This window comes from Nothobranchius furzeri, chromosome 5, assembly GCF_043380555.1.
Source record: "Nothobranchius furzeri strain GRZ-AD chromosome 5, NfurGRZ-RIMD1, whole genome shotgun sequence".
NCBI lineage: Eukaryota > Metazoa > Chordata > Actinopteri > Cyprinodontiformes > Nothobranchiidae > Nothobranchius > Nothobranchius furzeri.
In genome coordinates this window covers 78,979,823-78,997,620 of record NC_091745.1, presented here as the reverse complement: position 1 = coordinate 78,997,620, position 17,798 = coordinate 78,979,823, and the positions used below count along the sequence as shown (strand labels likewise).

Sequence of the window (17,798 nt, the reverse complement as noted above, 5' to 3'; positions counted from 1 at the left end):
AGGAGGATGAGCCTGTAGGTAAGATCTAAAGGTGTGGTGGGACACACGCTCGGTGTTTTATTCTGCAGTGGGACCAGAAACGTCACATGTGGTTAATAGATAAAAAGTACGTTTATGTGCATCATATCGTTTACGCGTACTTTTGTAGCAAAAATAAACGACATCGGCCAATTTTACGAAGCATTCTCCACCAGTGACAGAAATAAAAATCAGTGGTTCGCCTGAGCCTTAAATTCAGAAGCAAGTCTTTCCTGTTCTGAGTCCTGCGTAAGTAATAAAGATTAAATGACCGGAATGTTTTGTTTTGTTTATTATTTGTTAAACTTTGAGGACAAATATAAACATTTAAAATATTCTTATGAACCGATGAATCATCATAATACGAGCCTTGAACTGATATAGTTAAACGCGTTCGGGTTCAAAACCCGTAGGAAATGTTAAAAACGGACTTTATTAGACGAGACAGCTTTATTTGTGCAGCACAAAGGCACAAAGGCAGCGTGCTTTACATCAATAAAGACAGTCGACTTTAAAGAGCAAGTCACCCCCTACCAGATTCTTACTCCACTCCCACTTCCTGTTTGAAAAATGCAACAAATGCTGTTGCCTAGCAGACCGAGAGGGCGGAGCCGCTAACAAATACACACACGTACAGGCTCACAACGACATTGTGACATCATATGGTACCAGCTAATGTTCTAGGGTACCTCTTAGCCAATAGCGATGGCAGATTTAAATTCAAATGCAGTGCAGAGTTTGTACCTGACAACGGCACAACACTGACAGTTTTAGGCAGAACATTTAAATTTTAACTAAAATGCACTAAAGTGCAAAACTACTGATGACACGTGTCTGCAGCACTAAAGCTTGGTTTATGCTTGACGCGTTCACTTTCCGCTTGGCGATGCGGCTCGCGGATGGAACGCGCTTCACAACTCGCAGCGTTTATGGTTCGTGCGGCTCGTCTCTGCGGTGAGCCAATATTCTCCCAAACTGTAGGGGGCAGCATGGAGCTCTACGGCATGCATCCAACACTACACCATAGTAGAAGTAGAAATTACTGTTTACAACATGGCATTCCAGCATTTTTAACAGCGTCCTTGTCTTTTCCGACAGTGCGAGCTATTTCTCTCCAAGAATTATTAACAACATGTTGATCACGGTGATCTCTGAGGGCTGAATCATACAAATGTCTGTATTTACCAACCTCTGCCATACTAGTTCTTGCCGGTCCGCCATGTTTTTCCGCGTCCGACCGTCCGCGTGGTTAGAAATTTTCCGAGGTGCGCGGTGCGGAAATTCTGGGCCGTGCGGAGGCGCGGTGGAGGGGCGTGGTTGTTAAAATGACGCAACTTTTCCGCGCGGAGCCGTGCGGACCTCGCGGACGCGTCAAGCATAAACCAGCCTTAAGACACACATTTATATATTTCATCAGGAAAAAAACTGGTGATTTGGGGGTGACTTGCTCTTTAAGAATCCATTCTTGTTTCCAGGCAGCCTGGTGGGGCAGCTGTTGGCCCGTGATGATGATCAAGAAGGAACTATGAATTCTCAGCTGACGTTCGCCTTCGAGCCTCAAACAGCGTCCACCGCCTCCAGCAGCTTCGTCATCGACGAAGCTTCTGGGAGGATTCAGTCCCTCCGTTTCCTGAGAAGAAAAGAGCAGCAGGTGTACACGTTCAGCGTCAGAGTTAGCGATTCGGGTAACGCACGCACACACACACGAGGTGGGAGCACATCTCTTTTACCAGAAGCAAGAACTCGTTGAGAATGACTGATTTACAGGTTTCAGCACGGTGTGTAAAGTGGTCGTCAAGGTGATCGACGTCAACAACGAGATGCCTCTGTTTGAGAAGAACAACGTGAGTAAAAGACACCGCTGTGGGTGTTGGAGACTTTTGGATGATGTTTTAACTCGTGTGTGTGTGTGTGTGTGTGTGTGTGTGTGTGTGTGTGTGTGTGTGTGTGTGTGTGTGTGTGTGTGTGTGTTTAGTACGGTAACCACACTCTGACAGAGGACTCCCCTGTGGGTTCCACGGTTCTGACCCTCAAAGCGACGGACGCTGACGACCCCGACAGCGTCAGCTCGTTGATCGAATTCCACATCTCCGCAGGCAACGATGGCGACGTGTTTAAGGTGGAAACCGACGGCAATGGCGTTGGTCATCTGGTCGTAGCAAAGGTACAAAAGTTTTGTTCCATCCATTCATCCATCCATTTTCATCCGCTAATCCGGAGTCGGGTCGCGGGAGCAGCAGCCTTAAGGGTGGTTTATGTTTGACGCGTCCGCGAGAACCGCACGGCTCCGCGCGGAAAAGTTGCGTCATTTTAACAACCACGCCCCTCCATCGCGCCTCCGCACGGTCCAGAATTTCCGCAACGCGCACCTCGGAAAATTTCTAACCACGCGGACGGTCGGACGCGGAGAAACATGGCGGACCAGCAAGAACTAGTATGGCAGAGGTTGGTAAATACAGACATTTGTATGATTCAGCTCTCAGAGATCACCGTGATCAACATGTTGTTAATAATTCTTGGAGAGAAATAGCTCGCACTGTCGGAAAAGATGAGAACGTTGTTAAAAATGCTGGAATGCCATGTTGTAAACAGTAATTTCTACTTCTACTATGGTGTAGTGTTGGATGCATGCCGTAGAGCTCCATGCTGCCCCCTACAGTTTGGGAGAATATTGGCTCACCGCAGAGACGAGCCGCATGAACCATAAACGCTGCGAGTTGTGAAGCGCGTTCCATCCGCGAGCCGCGTCACCGCGCGGAAAGTGAATGCGTCAAGCATAAACCAAGCTTAAGGTGAGAGGCCCAGACTTCCCTCTCCTCAGCCACTTGGACCAGCTCCTCCGGGGGAATCCCAAGGCGTTCCCTGGCCAGGTGAGAGACATAGTCCCTCCACCATGTCCTGGGTCTACCTTTAGGTCTCCTCCCGGTTGGACGTGCCCACAAAACCTCACCAGGGAGGCGTCCAGGAGGCATCCTGACCAGATGCCCGAGCCACCTCAACTGGCTCCTCTCGATGTGGAGGAGCAGCGGGTCTACTCCGAGCCCCTCCCGGATGACCGAGCTTCTCAGCCTATCTCTAAGGGAGAGCCCAGACACTCTTCGGAGAAAACTCATTTTGGCCGCTTGTATCCGTGATCTCGTTCTTTCGGTCACTACCCAAAGCTCATGACCGTAGGTGAGGGTAGGAACGTAGATCCACCGGTAAATCGAGAGCTTCGCCGTCTGACTCAGCTCTCTCTTCACCACGACAGATCGGTACAACGCCCGCATCACTGCAGATGCAGCACCAGTCCACCTATCGATCTCACGCTCCAGCTTTCCCTCACTAGATATAAAATAAATAATAAAATATCAGTGTCTCAAACACGTCTCCCCTCTTTGAACAGCCTCTGGACTTCGAGTCCTCTCACACCTACGACCTCCAGATCGACGCTCGTAACCCAGAGCCTCTGATGAAAGGCCTGGAGTACGGCGGCGAGTCCACCGCCGTCCTGTCCGTGTGTGTCACTGATGTGGACGAGGCTCCCGAGTTCAGCCTGGACATCCTGGATGTGACCGTAGCAGAAGACATCACGAAGGGATCAGTTGTGTTCAAGGTGGAGGCCAAGGACCCCGAAGGGAAAGAGATCAGGTGAGAAGGCGGCAGCGGCTCAGGAGGGCTTCAGAGGCTTTGGGAATGTCAGCACGTGAGCACCTAAAGGCTGGTCATGGTGGAGTTGTGATGATTGTGTGTTTTTGTGCAGTTTTAAGATGGACGGCGACTCGCAGGGCTGGCTGGAGCTGGATGCGGCCACCGGAGAGATCCGAACCAAAGAGAACCTGGACAGAGAAAAGCTGGAGACGTTTGAACTCACCGTCATCGCCTTCGAGACGGGTGAGACGAGAAGATCCGCTTCTAATATGCAACCGGAGTAAATGTGTGCAGTGGTTAATAATGTTGACTCCTCTCTGAAGACAACCCAGAGAAGTCCTCTGAGCGCGTTGTCCACGTGCGGTTGCTGGACGTCAACGACAACGTCCCCAAGCTGATCGAGACGCAGACCTTCATCTGCATGCAGGACATCAAACCTATCGTCATCAAGGCCCAGGACGGGGACAGCGTCCCTTTCTCACAGCCTTTTACGTTCGCCTTCGTCAAGAAATCTCCTAACTGGGAGCTGCGCGCCATCGACGGTATCCCGCCGCAGAGCGTCTCACACACGCCGAGGATGAAGTAGACGCTCTGATTTATGTTCTCTCCTCTTGGGTCTCGCAGGAACAACAGCTGAAGTTCGTCTGAAGAAGAAGCCAATCAAAGAAGCGACTATCCCTCTCTACATCGACATTTTGGACAGTGCAGGCTTAGGAGTAACGCAGTTATTTGAAGGTGAGTCGAGTTATGTCGGGGATTAGACGCAGGACTCTAGTTGTTGTTGTGTTATAAAGTTTGTAAAGAGTTTATTTGCGTCTCTCTCCTTCATCCTGTTCGTTAGTGAAAGTCTGCAACTGCACGGAGCTGGGCCACTGCTACATCCCACCACAAGGACAGGGATTCAAACCTGGACTCGGAACCATCATCGGGATCCTGGCAGGCGTTCTGGGAGTCTGCAGTAAGTCCGACAAAAAGTCTACGGACCTTTATTTATTGGCTTTACCATTTGTGTTTTGAGTAAAGAAGTTAGTCTGAAAATGGATGTGAGTTATTGTATTGAACGGTTTGGGGGTGCTCTTTGCTGGGGGGGGGCAGTGAAGTGGCCATGGGCCTCCCCTGCCACTCCTTAGGAGCGCCACTGGCTTAAATCACACGACTCAGTATTGTTTTGTTACTATTTTTGCAGTTATCGTCGCCGTTGTCGCGATCAAACGCTCATCTAAGAAGAGCAAGAAGAAAGGTCTGAACGAGGAAGAGGAGCGGAACGCCATCATGTAAAAACACAACGTTTTTTTATTTATATGCAGAAATGTTGCAAAGAGTTCTCTGCGTGTTTCACACGCCGCAGAGCCGCTGTTGCACGGCGGTGTGGATCTAAGCCTCAAACGTGTCTCTGCTCCAGTTTTTACCGTCTGGACGTTTTTATGGTGCCTTTTTTCCCGTCTGAGCGGTTTGACTCGACGGCATTAAATTATATACATTAATATGTAAGATTAAATGTTTAGAAAGTCCTTTTTTCACCCTCCAGTCCCCAGAGATCCAGTGAGACCTCACAAACCGAAGCTTTCACTTTAGTTTACTCTCTCAAACGGCTGATTTTAATTAGCGGCTGTTGTGTAAAATATCTCACCGGTCAAGCACCCACACGGCTTGTTGTTAATTTATTAAAATGACATTCTCAGACGAGCAGTTTTCCATCTCAGAGCCTGTTGATGCCTGCTGCTGATGTTCACCACGATGAGCAGCAACTCCTGTTTTGGTGAAGCTCTCAATAAAAAACAAACCTGAGAATCACTTTGGTTTTAGCTTGTGTCGTTTTATGGTATATTTTTATTTCTCTGGTTAGTTTTTGCTTAGAGAGCAGTTGTTGCATCCGTGGAGGCCACGGCGCGAGTCACGCTCTGACTCATCCCTCTGACGGCGGCAGGCGAGCCGTTTGTGCTGAAGGAAAGTGGCATGATTGTGGCCTTTTGTGCTGCACAAAGACGCCTCGACACACTGGAAAGCACAGTGAGAGTTGGTGTGTTGGGGGGGCACATGTACAGCCATGAACTTGTCACGTTTAGATGAGTCACTGACCAGCCTGCTGCAGCCTCCCGAGGCCACACAGAGCCGGCGTTTGCCTGAGCCTCGTGGCGACCTCCTCAGCGCGGAGGCTCCTCGTGGTTTGTGTCTGAAGGGTGTGTGTCCAAGCAACACTTTCCACAACAACACACACGAGGATGAGCAGAGGTACCGGAGGAAGGAGGAAAGACGAGTAACCGTGATGGATGACCACCTCAGTTTTAGAGAACATCACAAAACACACTCAGTTCAGTTCATTCCTAAAGCGCCAGCTCATGACACGAACCGCCGTAGAAAACAAAAATCACCAAAGAATGTCTCGCTGGGGTGAGGCCCAAGTGGTCTTTTTTCCTTTCTACTAAGTACTTTTTAGAATACCAGGACAGGACGGACGGTGTAGGTTTACGTTTATTAGATTGATACATAAATATTACCAACAAGAAAGTGTACGTTGGTGTGTGTCAGAAACAGCGTAAGGCTTAATGTCTTTTCCACAAAAAACAGGTGATGGGCTGGTCTCCAGTCAAAATGCCCGGGCTCAGTTTTTGTCCCAGTCCAGCCCTGGGTGAGGGGACGGTTTTTGCTCCACGTCCGGAGATGCGTGAGCATAAACATCACCAATCCTTCTACAAGCTGCGCCTGCGTGACGAATGATGCTCTAACGTCACACAGCCTGATATGTTCATGAATCACATCAAATTCATCTCCTCTTGGGTTTAACAAGCTCACTTCACACATTTTTAGAAGATTTTTTCATTTTATTGGATTAATTTTAAACACAAAAACCTTAACTTATTTTGTAGTGAATGTTTTTATAAACTCAGGTGCTGCACACCACTATAAATAAGCATGAAACGGTACGTTTTACAAGTGCATTAATTTCTTGTCTTTCATGAAATTTTGCATATAAAAACTGGCGCCCCTTCAGGCCAGTTGGGCCATTAGAAAAATCCTAATGCTGCCTTTATGATTCACCTGTAGACACGTGACACACACACACACACACACACACACACACACACACACACACACACACACACACACACACACACACACACACACACACACACACACACACACACACACACACACACACACACACACACACACACACACACACACACACACACACACACACACACACAGAGCTGTGTTCAACATTTTATTCATCATACAAATCACACCCCTCCCCACAGTGAAGGTGTTATTGCTCAAGCGGAATAAATATTCGGTGGTTTTAACGGCTAATCCAGTGATTTATGAACGGCCGTCGAGCGTCCGGAGGAAAAGGGTCGGGTTTCCCTCGGCTGAGAAACGATAAAACTAACGGATCACCATACGGACGACGAGCTGTGATGGGATGGAGTTTGATGCTCTGAAAACTCTCTCCAGAGAGGAATCCCGTTGTTGAAGTCCTCGTGACTCGTCAGCGACACGAAGCCGCCACAGAGCTGGAAAAACAACCGCTGCTCCGCGCCGTTCCCGTCTCTGATGTGTTTTGTGTTTCAGAAATGTTTCTAGAAGCTCTCAGTTAGTGTCACACAGGATCCCAATCATCATCCTAGAGGATTTAATTAGATAATTACGGATCGAAGCGAAGCACAGCGAGAAGAGGAGTCAGGAACAGAAGTGGTGGAAACAATCCCTTCAGACTGGAAAGTGTGTCTGAGACGCAAACAAGTGAAAAAGTGCTTCTGTAACGAGCCGGTCTGACTTCAGGTTAATCCTCACCTTCACTCAGACTCGAGCCTTCACACCTTTTAGGCAGAAATGTCAGTAACACACACACACACACATGGGTGTGTGTGTAAACAGCTGCTGAACAAGCCCAGCAACGTAAATAAATTAGAATGATGCATAAAAACAAACAAAAACAAAAAAAAATCACAAAAATGATTTTTTGTTTTTGCCGCTTCATAAATATACAAGTTCTCTTACATAGTCTTAAAACAGCTGGACAGATGTTTGGGTGTGCATCTCCAGCTGGACCGCATGGAGACAAAAGCTGTGATTGGATCCCGAGGAGCTCACGGCTGTCCTTCCTGCCTCTGTGCTCCAATCACGTGAGGATTGAACTGTGTGATGATGATGGTGATGTCATCGCGGTACATGCGAGCTAGCTCCTCGGGCAGCGACAGCATCTTTGACAGCCTCTCGTGGTCCACCGTGCCGAACTCGTTGTTCCCCACGGCGTGGCGCATCAGATGGGTGGCGGCATTCTGATCCTCGAAGGCCGAAGACACGCGAGCCTTCCGCTCCTCCAGCAGCCCCTGCATCTGTCCCAGAGTGACCCTGTAGCCGCCCACTTTGAGCGGCTGGCGCTGGTGAACCCCCGTCAGATACTCCCCAACGACACGAATCACTTCCTGCCGGTGGAGGGTCTCCCAGAGGCCGTCAGAGCCGATCACCTGGCGACAGACGAGGGCGACAGTCACAACACAGCCAACAAACTCATCCGTTTTGGAAAAGCCGTCACCTTCTTTCCAAAAAGCTTTTAGGAAAATATTCTAATAAATCTAAATTTTAATTCAATAATGAACCCAGAGCATCAGAGAAGAGCCGCTGCTCCTCCTCCAACACGGAGAACAACCAGCTTGGTTAGGGTACCACCCAGCAGACGGTGCTTGGGCCGGGTCGACCCATGGCACACTGGTCAGATTATATTTCTAGGCTGGGAATTCTGCCGCTGAGACTCAGACGAAGGCGACGAGGGCGAGAGAGGCGACTCCTAAAGAGCTGAAAACCTGAACCCCGGTCCTGGAGAGCCACTATCCAGCATGTTTTAGTTGTGTTCCGACTCCAACACTCCTGGTTTTAACCAGCAGGTGATTGACAGGTTTCTCAGGGTATCTGCAGGTTTAAGGGAGCCAAATTTAAGACTTTTTAAGACCTTTTTTAAGGCCACTTTGACCAAATTTAAGCTATTTTTTTTAATTAAATTTAAGCTATAATTTCCAGCTATTGCCTGGAACCGGTGCTAACCACGTCGCGAACTTGGGATTAACCATCCGGTTACCATTAAACTTGCACTTCCCCATGGCGCAAGCTCCCGCTAGCTTAACCAGCTAATGTGCTCATCTAAAAACAGCCCCCTTTCACAACCAACTGAATGTGTACGGTTCCGCTTACGGCAACATCGTACACAAAAAATGCTGAAGACTAACTAGAAATTCATGAAAATTTTATAGAAATAAAATAATCTAGTTTATTGGGTCTTTGGTAATTTAAGACCTCTGGAAACTGTATTTAAGAATTATTTGTCATTTTTAAGGATTTTTAAGGCCTTAAATTTGGAAAAGCAAATTTAAGACTTTTTAAGGACCCGCAGATACCCCGTTTCTGCTGCGCCTGATGAGCTGCTGATTCAACGTCTGAACCAGGGGTGTTAGAGCAGGGAAACGACTAAAACAAGCTGGATAACAGCCTCGAAGACCGGGAATGCCCACCCCTGAACCAAAGATGAAACGAGTCCCATTTCAGGTCTTTTTTCTAGTCCCGTTTTCTGTGTACAAACAGTTAGATTGACTTGGAATTTTTTCTGAATAGGGGACCAAATTTCAGCATCAACCAGGAGTCTCCTCCTCCACGCCACGAAGCACCGAATCCCTCAGCAGGGCCGCTAAAACAAACCTTTTAGGAATTTAAACTCCCTCCTTCATCCGCGCCGTCAGACTCGTGTTTGACCGCTTTTGAGAGGAAAAGCAAAACCGTAAACAGGTCGAGTCACCCTGACGTGAACAGATGAAGCATGGCGGCCTCTCTCACCAGGAAGCGGTCCTGCGGTCTCAGCTGGTGGTGTGTGATCTCGGGCTCCGCGGTCAGATAGGGGGGGGTGTGGTAGTTGGGAGGGATGAACTTTGTGTGCTCGTTTTCATGCAGCTGATCGGGTCCGGACTCCAGAACTCGCTTCTGCAGCTCGATGCTCCACTTGAACTTCACGTCGCCGAACGCGCGAAACGGCATGAGCAAGCCGAGCAGCCGGTCCTGATCCGGGAAACGGGGAGAGGAGGAAGGCTCAGTAATGATTTAGTCACAAGCGAGCGGAGCGGGTAAATTCATTTCCTTTACCTGACGAATGACGGTCTTCCTCTCTGATGAAGGGTGCTCACTTCGAATCCGAGAAACCTCGCCATCGTTTTGGGCGTTGTGGTCGTTGGAGAGGGTGAGAGCGCTGAAGGAACCGTCCTCCTCCTGAACGCCCAACACGGCCCGAGCGTCTCCCGCGTTAGCTATAAAGCTTCAGGAACAGACAGACACCGAGTTTTTACAGGAGACCTGGTCTTTAACGGACTTGTGAAGGGGTACACTTATGCTGCGTACAGGTCTGATCCATCTATGTGAGCCACGCAGGCCGTCGCTCCAGAAAAGGCAACTCTCAGAACCCAGTAATGCAGAAAAGCACTCGCATCTCCAACCTGCAACGAAAAAGAACACAAAGCACGAGAAATCAGCATCACTGGAGGGGCAGAAGCTCTAAGGGCGGATGCTGTTTAACGCGAGTCACGCCTAAATCACCTTTTTTGCTGATAAGTGTGTAAACGAGTGTGCTGTAGATGTGTGAAACCACTATTTTGGCGTCACTGCAGCGCCCTCTTCAGGTTAAAAGACCGCACTACACTTGAATTTGAATCAGCCATCGCCATTGGCTAAGCTGTACCATGTGACGTGGCTGCACTGCAGCCGCGTTACGGCCACGCCTCCAGCGGACTCAGCACTGGATGCCTCAGTAACTCACGGGCTGATAAAGAAAACCGCTCAGAGCCACTCGCCTCTTCTTTCCTCTGGTGAAGGATGTGGGGAATCCCTCCAGACTAACAGGCATGCTGCTTTTTCTCTGTTCGAGCGAGGTGTGTGTGTGCTAGCAGCTCAATGTGCAGGGCGGGGGTGCTGTCAGTCGCTGCTGCAGAACTCCATTTGGGTCAGCAAGGTGACGCCTCCTTTTTCTATCAGGAAGTGTAGGTGGAGTAAGACTCTGGTAGGGAGTGACTTGCTCTTTAACCCTCTGGGGTCCAGGGTGTAATTTGCCGTTTTTGACTCATTTAGAGTTTTCCTTTGTATTTCCAAAATAAAAGCCATAAGCACTGCCTTATGTGGTATCGATCTTTTCAGCACAACCTGGACTTTATGAATTTATACCTATTTTTTATATTTGGACATAAAGGGGTTGCATATTAGACCTTAAATCACTCAAAAACATAAAATTCGAATTGGAAAAAGTTGTTGATTTTACTGTGAAACCAACAAACATTTATGACAAATGTTTTTTATAATTTAGAATGGTAATCTAGACTGTACATTTATAAAAAATATGAATAAATATAGCAAATAACAAAAAAAAAAAATTATAAGCCCTCTGGGGTCCAGGGTGTAAATCACCGTTTTTGACTCATTTTGGTTTTTCTTTTGTATTTTCTAATAAAAACAATAAATTTTGCCTTATGAGGTATCATTTTTTTCAGGACAACCTGGACTATCTGAATTTATACTTATTTTATTAATTTGGCAATAATGAACATGCATTTTGGAGTGGGGAGTGGCTCTGCCTCACGCCGAGATCTGACAGCTGCGGGGTGCCGCCCACTCCTCTTGATGGATCTCCGAGGAGCTGCATCTCTGCCTTCATCCTCCACCTCATCATGACCCAACTCTTCTAGGAGGAAGGATGGATCTGCCACATCGTCATCAACATCCTCGCTGTTTGCCTCAGACTCCGACTGCGAGTCTCCGTCCACGTCCTCTGCTTCTAGTCCAAAAAACAGCCGTACTATCTGAACTTCCTGGTGGACGTTTATCCTTCTCATCATCCTTTATATAAGCCTAATAAAAGCCTACTAAACTGCAGAGACAATAAATCTGTCCAGATCGCTCCAAAATATGAAGTTTACCGTCAACATCTGTCTAATTGTTTGTTGTTACTCCGTTCGCATCACTCCTTTCCCGCCAAGCGGCTCCTTTTTGCGCACATCTCTTTACTCGTGCAGCCTTCCTCTCTCTCTCAGCTACATAATGATGCTTTTTATCAGCTGAATATGTGAGACTTCCACCAACAGCAACAGCATCTCATGTTTTTATGTTCACAAGCACGTTCCCTCTCACGGATTACTAAACTGATGTTTACACAAGTTATCAGATTGTCTAAAAATAGGTCGTTTTGTAGTTTAGTATAACTTTGCTTTTACGTTACCTATTAAAGAAATTTAAAAACTGGGGTGTAGTTTATAATCTCCTTTTAAAGCTGAATTGAAACCAAAACTCAGGGAGGCGGAGTCTTGCTGCTACAACGTCCCAAATCAGACCGGTTCAAAAGACGCGGAAATGCGTCCGTGGACCCCAGAGAGTTAAACTTGCATGTTTATCACATCTGCAGTGGTCTCTAGTGGGAACGAATGCCTTTTAAATCCTACTCTGGGGAAAAAGAGCTCTGGTGCGCCTGTTTCGGCACAGAGAAATCAGCCAGAGTAGAAAGTAGTGTAACGTGATGAAGGAGCTATTCCTCCAAGGTTATTTATCCTCTAACCACAGTTCCTCTGACACAGCGCCAGAGTGCATGAAACAGCCTCAAGGTCATGCATTCGCTTCTAAATTGTTTACTTTCCAGCAATGAAGACAGAAGATGAAGACTCTTTTCTTTTATTAAATCAAAGAACTCTATTTTCAATAAAGCTAATCAAAACAACTGTTAGTCAATAATACAATATTATGATTAATATTTTTTTAATAAGTAAATGACTTATTTTAGTCCACTAGACACACTGACACACTAAGGTAAATAATCACATGACACATTGCTGTTGCTGATCCAATCAGAACCTTCCTAGTCTGAAGCGTGGCGAGTCTCTGTGGTGTTTATAAATCTGTCAGCTTTGATTCGTCCAGAATCAAAAACATCCAGATTAATAAAACAGTTCCAACACCATCTTAAGTTCAGCTCTCAAGATCTCACAGAGTTCACCTAAGCGAAGTATTGGACCGGCCATCCGAACTCCTCTTTTAAGCTGAGAAGCATCAAGTTGGGAAAAATCTGTCGTTGTTACCAACCAAGCAACGGTACCTTTCAGAATAAAAGCTTAACTCGCTGACCCAAGGAGGGTCCCTTTTTGACGCTGTGAACCACCTGTCGCTCTTTACCTGGAGACTATCCAAAGACTGGTTTGTCGTGCTGTCGACGCTGTACCATCGGCTCCAGTACCAGAGGAGGGTCGTGGACCTGGCATCCGGATCTGTACGGAGGTCTCACTGAGGGTATGTGGATGAGACACAAATGGCGTCTCATGTGTTTATGACTACGAGTCTCAAACTCTGATCAGTTAGGAGCAAAACATCATCTCCCACTCAGACTTTGTTTCTCCGGATGCGAAGGTTCTGAATCTGACATCATTCACACACACCATTCACCTCACACTTCATTCCAACAGAACATCCATCATTAGAGAGTTAGTCTTGTTAAACTGTTTAAAATTATTTAGTAATAAATTTCCTTAAACGTTTGAAAGTCTCTCTCTCTTCTCTTGTCTCTCAGTTAATGCAAAGTGTAATTTTAAAGTCCCTGCAATAAAAAGATCCAATCTTCTAATTTAAATAACCCAGTGTCCACAAGATGGAATTCATACTAGATATGAATTTTTAATGTCTTATGGTCCTTAATTAAATGTGATTAACATCTATCATTACAGAAGCTTCAGACGGCAAGATCTGGAGTCTTACTTCCTCATAAGTGGACATCTCTTCTCTGATTGGCTAACAGCAACACGGCTCTACCACTGACTCTGTTTGCTCTGCAACGTTGATTTTTATCTCCACTAATAACACAAGCCTGGAGGAGTTCAGCTGTGTGGTGGGGTAGCTAATGCTAACGGTTAGCTTCTACTAGCTGAGACGTTCTCTGCTGTTTCCTGGAAGCTAAACCAACAACAGCCTTCCCCGCCGTGAGTCCAGATGGGTGAGTCCATGAATGTTAGTGACAGGGTGACGTAGATCTGTCAGGATTTCCTAATCCCAGAGTTTCGCCGTCTGTTTTCTATCAGAAGCTAATGCAGGAGATAGGTGTAGGAGACTATCTTCATGTTCAGCCTGCGTGAAACACTCAGTGACGTAAAAAATGGTTTCTCAGTGAAAGACCTCTTTAACTCATTCACTGCCATTGACGACTAAAGTCGTCATTTGCATTTTTTTTACTGTTTGAGCATCGGAACGAGCCCCCGCGCTGAGAGAACAAACATCTCAGCCCTGAAGCCGATCTTCATCCGCATACGTCACAGATCACATGATCAGGAAGCAACACATCCATGTGTTGGATCGTTTTGGGCCGTTCCTGTAAAAAAAAAGGTGAGGCGCAAACCGGAAAAGCGTCTGCCGATCACAATTCGACAACGGATTATGAAAGAACGGATAACGCTCGAAACACGCGGCTTCTTCCTGATGTAAGAGGTGAGTCTCTTCTTTGTTTTGGTTGTTTTGGCATCGACATCATGCTAGCGCGCAACGTTCTGTGACTCTTAAAAAAAAACAGTAAAATCGGTGAGAAACGCTGGCAGCGAATGAGTTAATGATAAGTCTCAGTTTAGATCCTTTTCCAGCCAACATGGCTCCATACGCCGATCTCACCTGAGCTTCCAGAGAAATGTCATTGTCCAGCCTCTTGAAGGCATTCATTAAGGCCTCGCGTGTGTCCGGAACCTCGCCTGGGCTGGAGAGAGAGGAGCCAGGAGGTCAACAAACACCAACAATAGAGGGGGTGGTATTTTGCTCCTCAGCCACGGGCAAAAGGCAAAACTCACATGTAGACACCTTTGATCATGAAGTCAATTAGCAGGTTTTTCTATAGAGAATGTTGTAAAAATGTGTGTTGTTGCTGAACTAGTCTCTGTTACGTGTTGCTTACCTGGTCAGGTCGATTAACTCCTGCCAGTACGTTCGCAGGCTGTTGAAGTAGAGTCTCTGGGCCTCCCGGCTGAAGTAGTCGTTGGGGTGTTTGTGCCACTGCAGGATGGGACTGAGGGCCCGGCCGCCCTCCACTGCAGCCTCCAGCTCACACAGGGTGTCGTGGGGAAGCAGGGAGACTGCTATGTAGTAAAATAACCTCTCACTCAGCGCCTGGTGGAGGAGGCACATTAGTTTCACTGCAACAAAGTAGGCTGAAGCTTAAATAATCAACATCCAAAAATACTCATCTAACCTAAAAAGTCTGAATAAATGTGTTGGAGAGGTGAAGAGCGCTGTAAGGCGGTGTGATTAATGCCTAAAGGATCTAAGCCACATGTGGTTATGCACGTTCACCTGAGCACAGGCACAGCCAGCGTGTCCATCGAACACACCCAGCAGCATTCCTCGTGTCTGCAAGCACGTAGCTGCGCTCCGTCGATCTTCGATGGGAGCGTTGGCTGGAAGCTGATTGCTTTCAAACCCCATCACCGACGACACGTTTTTCCCATCAAACTCCGGCACCTGGAACCAGAGCGAAAAACAGTGGAGATGAAAGCCAACATTGAACTGGTGAATTTTCTTTCTGGTGCATGGCTCCACAAACCTTGAAGCTGTACTCGTTGGCCTTCAGGATGGAGTTGACCTGTGGGGGTGTGAGGATGTAGCTGTGGAGCCCCGAGGACGTCTGGTAGGTTTTTCTTGACTGGTGCGTCGGCCACACGTGGGTTGGTGGCCGTCCTGCTGCAGGAGCGATGGAAACGACGGGACCAAACTGGGATTGGTGATGTTGGCATGGTAACAGACTGGAGGCAAAGACCTTGGCTCGGGGCAAACCCCTGAGGAGCCGAGATGTAACGGGCATGGCTGACCGCGCTCATACACCACGCCACCAACGAGTACACACACCTGTGTAAGGAGGACATTTTAACAATCTGGGAGCTGTAACTGGAAATCCACAGAGAACAGAGTATTCTCTGTACGAGCCATCAAACAAACACTGAGCAAACAAGCGGAGATCAACTGATATGCTTCTGCAAGAATACAGGGTTAGAGATCAGCTAGGTCAACCAAAAACTGCAATAAGTACAAGTTTAGATACCAGCGTCTTCCGTTTGTCTAACAGAATTCCTGATGTGAGTCACTTAGATGGAACAGGTTGCCGATTAACTGCTTCTATTGAAGTCAAACGGAGTCGAGGGCATTTAAAGGTGAGAAGACAGATAAAAGGAAACATTTACATGAATAATGTTGAACACTTCCAGACCAAGGTCAGTCTGGAAGATGACGTCAGGTATCAGATGGGAGGAGCTGGGTCCAGGAAGCAGAGTGAACAAATGAAAAAGATGTTTCTAGTGACATTTACTGATTCGTTTGTTGACTTGGGTGCCCGTGATGCAGAAATATCCCGTTCGATCTGCACGAGTGTGAACTTCAGACTTGTTTTTGCAGCTGAACCTTTGGTAGGGCTTAAGAAGAGACTTGGATGTATAACAGTAAAGGCAGCTTTTAGGTCAAATCTTTGGCTCTAAAACCAAAAACTGAATGTGAGCTGCAGCAGCTCCACAGTCAGCAGGGCTGTACAGCGTGTTATAAATAGCTTTGGCAGCATTTCCTCCCTGACATTTGGGTTATGACTGCCCAACTGAACATGAATCTGACCGTGTCCCTTCATTTAACCTGCTTCAGTTTCCTAATTTAATCCGCAGTCTCCAACATAGGCTCTCTGGCACACCGCAGAAGGAAAATAGCTGCAGCTTATGCTTAAATCCGGGAAACTCAAACGATTTTAACGGCACTTTGTCCCAAATACCGATCCCTCAAAGAATAAAGATCCAGTTAAAATCTTCCCCAAAGTCTGACTGTGTGACTCACAGCTAAACGAAAACACGACCAAACTACCGTCTGTAAAGTGTTAGCTTGTTGACATTTCAGGTGCAAACTCCTACCTGCGGGCGTTAGAGCAGTGTCAGTGCTATTAAGCGGTGGAACAGAATGCCACTAAGATGAAATGAGAGCTATAGAGCACCTTTCTAACTGCCTCAGTCATAAAAGACAAAGATGTCAAATTCATGCTAACTTGGTTGTAGCTAGCTGTTCGTGTGTGCACGTTCCACCCAACTACCGTCTAACTGGTCCGCTCACTAAACACACCGACTCCTCTCCCTCCACAGGACCCTTCACGCAAACATTTAGGCGGCAAAAGCAAAACAACAGAAAAACATCTGCGCTCACCTCAACCGACTAATGTGCAGAAGTTATTTAAGTTCATGGCATGAAGCCGATTCCTCCGGGACTCCAGAGCGCCTCACTACAAACGACACCGATTCGCTGAGCGCTGATTTACGTACTGACGTCAATCCGGGCTCATGCGCGCGCAACACGGCATTTAAAGGGCGTGTGGTATATATATGTATATAAATATATAAACATACATATACACATACATATATAAACATACATATATATATGTATGTATACATACATATAAATGCAAACATATATATACATACATACATACATATATATATATATACATATATACATATATATATATATATATATATATATATATATATATATATATACATATATACATACATATATATATATATATATATATATATACATATATATATATATATATGTATGTATACATACATACATATAAATGCAAACATATATATACATACATACATACATATATATATATATATATATATATATATATATATATATATATATACATACATATATATACATACATATACGTACATATATATATACATGTATATATATACATACATATATACATATATATATATATATATACATATATATATATATATACATATATATATGTATGTATATATGTATATAAATATATAAACATACATATATACATACATATATATACATACATATATATGTATGTATACATATACATATAAATGCAAACATATATATACATACATACATACATACATACATATATAGATAGATAGATAGATAGATAGATAGATAGATAGATAGATAGATAGATAGATAGATAGATAGATAGATAGATAGATAGATAGATAGATAGATAGATAGATAGATAGATAGATAGATGATAGATAGATAGATAGATAGATAGATAGATAGATAGATAGATAGATAGATAGATA

General features: G+C 45.9%; 2 protein-coding genes across 4 annotated transcripts in view; one reads left to right on the top strand and one right to left on the bottom strand.

The window, feature by feature from the left end:
* Positions 1-5,442, top strand: part of cdh17 (cadherin 17, LI cadherin (liver-intestine)) — a 12,838-nt gene extending 7,396 nt beyond the window's left edge. The window contains exons 10-19 of the mRNA XM_054741179.2: positions 1-18; positions 1,494-1,703; positions 1,786-1,862; positions 1,994-2,182; positions 3,404-3,648; positions 3,761-3,891; positions 3,972-4,190; positions 4,273-4,383; positions 4,490-4,606; positions 4,835-5,442. The exon at positions 1-18 is cut by the window's left edge and continues 133 nt beyond it. Coding sequence (XP_054597154.2) covers positions 1-18; positions 1,494-1,703; positions 1,786-1,862; positions 1,994-2,182; positions 3,404-3,648; positions 3,761-3,891; positions 3,972-4,190; positions 4,273-4,383; positions 4,490-4,606; positions 4,835-4,926 — 1,409 coding nt within the window. The 3' untranslated portion in view covers positions 4,927-5,442. The remainder of the gene's footprint in view (positions 19-1,493; positions 1,704-1,785; positions 1,863-1,993; positions 2,183-3,403; positions 3,649-3,760; positions 3,892-3,971; positions 4,191-4,272; positions 4,384-4,489; positions 4,607-4,834) is intronic.
* Positions 5,443-6,861: 1,419 nt separating this feature from the next.
* pdp1 (pyruvate dehydrogenase phosphatase catalytic subunit 1) lies at positions 6,862-16,991 on the bottom strand. Of its 3 annotated transcripts, none has more exons than XM_015950461.3 (9): positions 16,867-16,991; positions 15,239-15,540; positions 14,989-15,156; positions 14,594-14,805; positions 14,317-14,398; positions 10,033-10,127; positions 9,781-9,949; positions 9,478-9,696; positions 6,862-8,120 (listed from the first exon to the last, which is right to left on the bottom strand). In XM_015950461.3, the coding sequence occupies exons 2-9, from the start codon at positions 15,494-15,496 to the stop codon at positions 7,740-7,742; spliced, it is 1,584 nt and encodes a 527-aa protein (XP_015805947.3). In that variant the 5' UTR covers positions 15,497-15,540; positions 16,867-16,991; the 3' UTR covers positions 6,862-7,739. The 3 variants fall into 3 exon arrangements, with proteins under 3 accessions (XP_015805947.3, XP_070407972.1, XP_015805948.3); XM_070551871.1 differs by lacking the exon at positions 16,867-16,991 and adding an exon at positions 16,581-16,833; XM_015950462.3 differs by lacking the exon at positions 16,867-16,991 and adding an exon at positions 15,873-16,570.
* Between the last annotated feature and the right edge of the window lie 807 nt (positions 16,992-17,798).

Coding starts and splice junctions, on each gene's coding strand:
- pdp1 (XM_015950461.3), bottom strand. CDS start 15,496: ATGCCCGTTACATCTCGGCTCCTCAGGGGTTTGCCCCGAGCCAAGGTC. Junction 14,806..14,988: donor CTGGCTGTGCCTGTGCTCAG/GTGAACGTGCAT, acceptor CTCCTCCACCAG/GCGCTGAGTGAGAGGTTATT. Junction 14,399..14,593: donor GAGTTAATCGACCTGACCAG/GTAAGCAACACG, acceptor CTCTCTCTCCAG/CCCAGGCGAGGTTCCGGACA.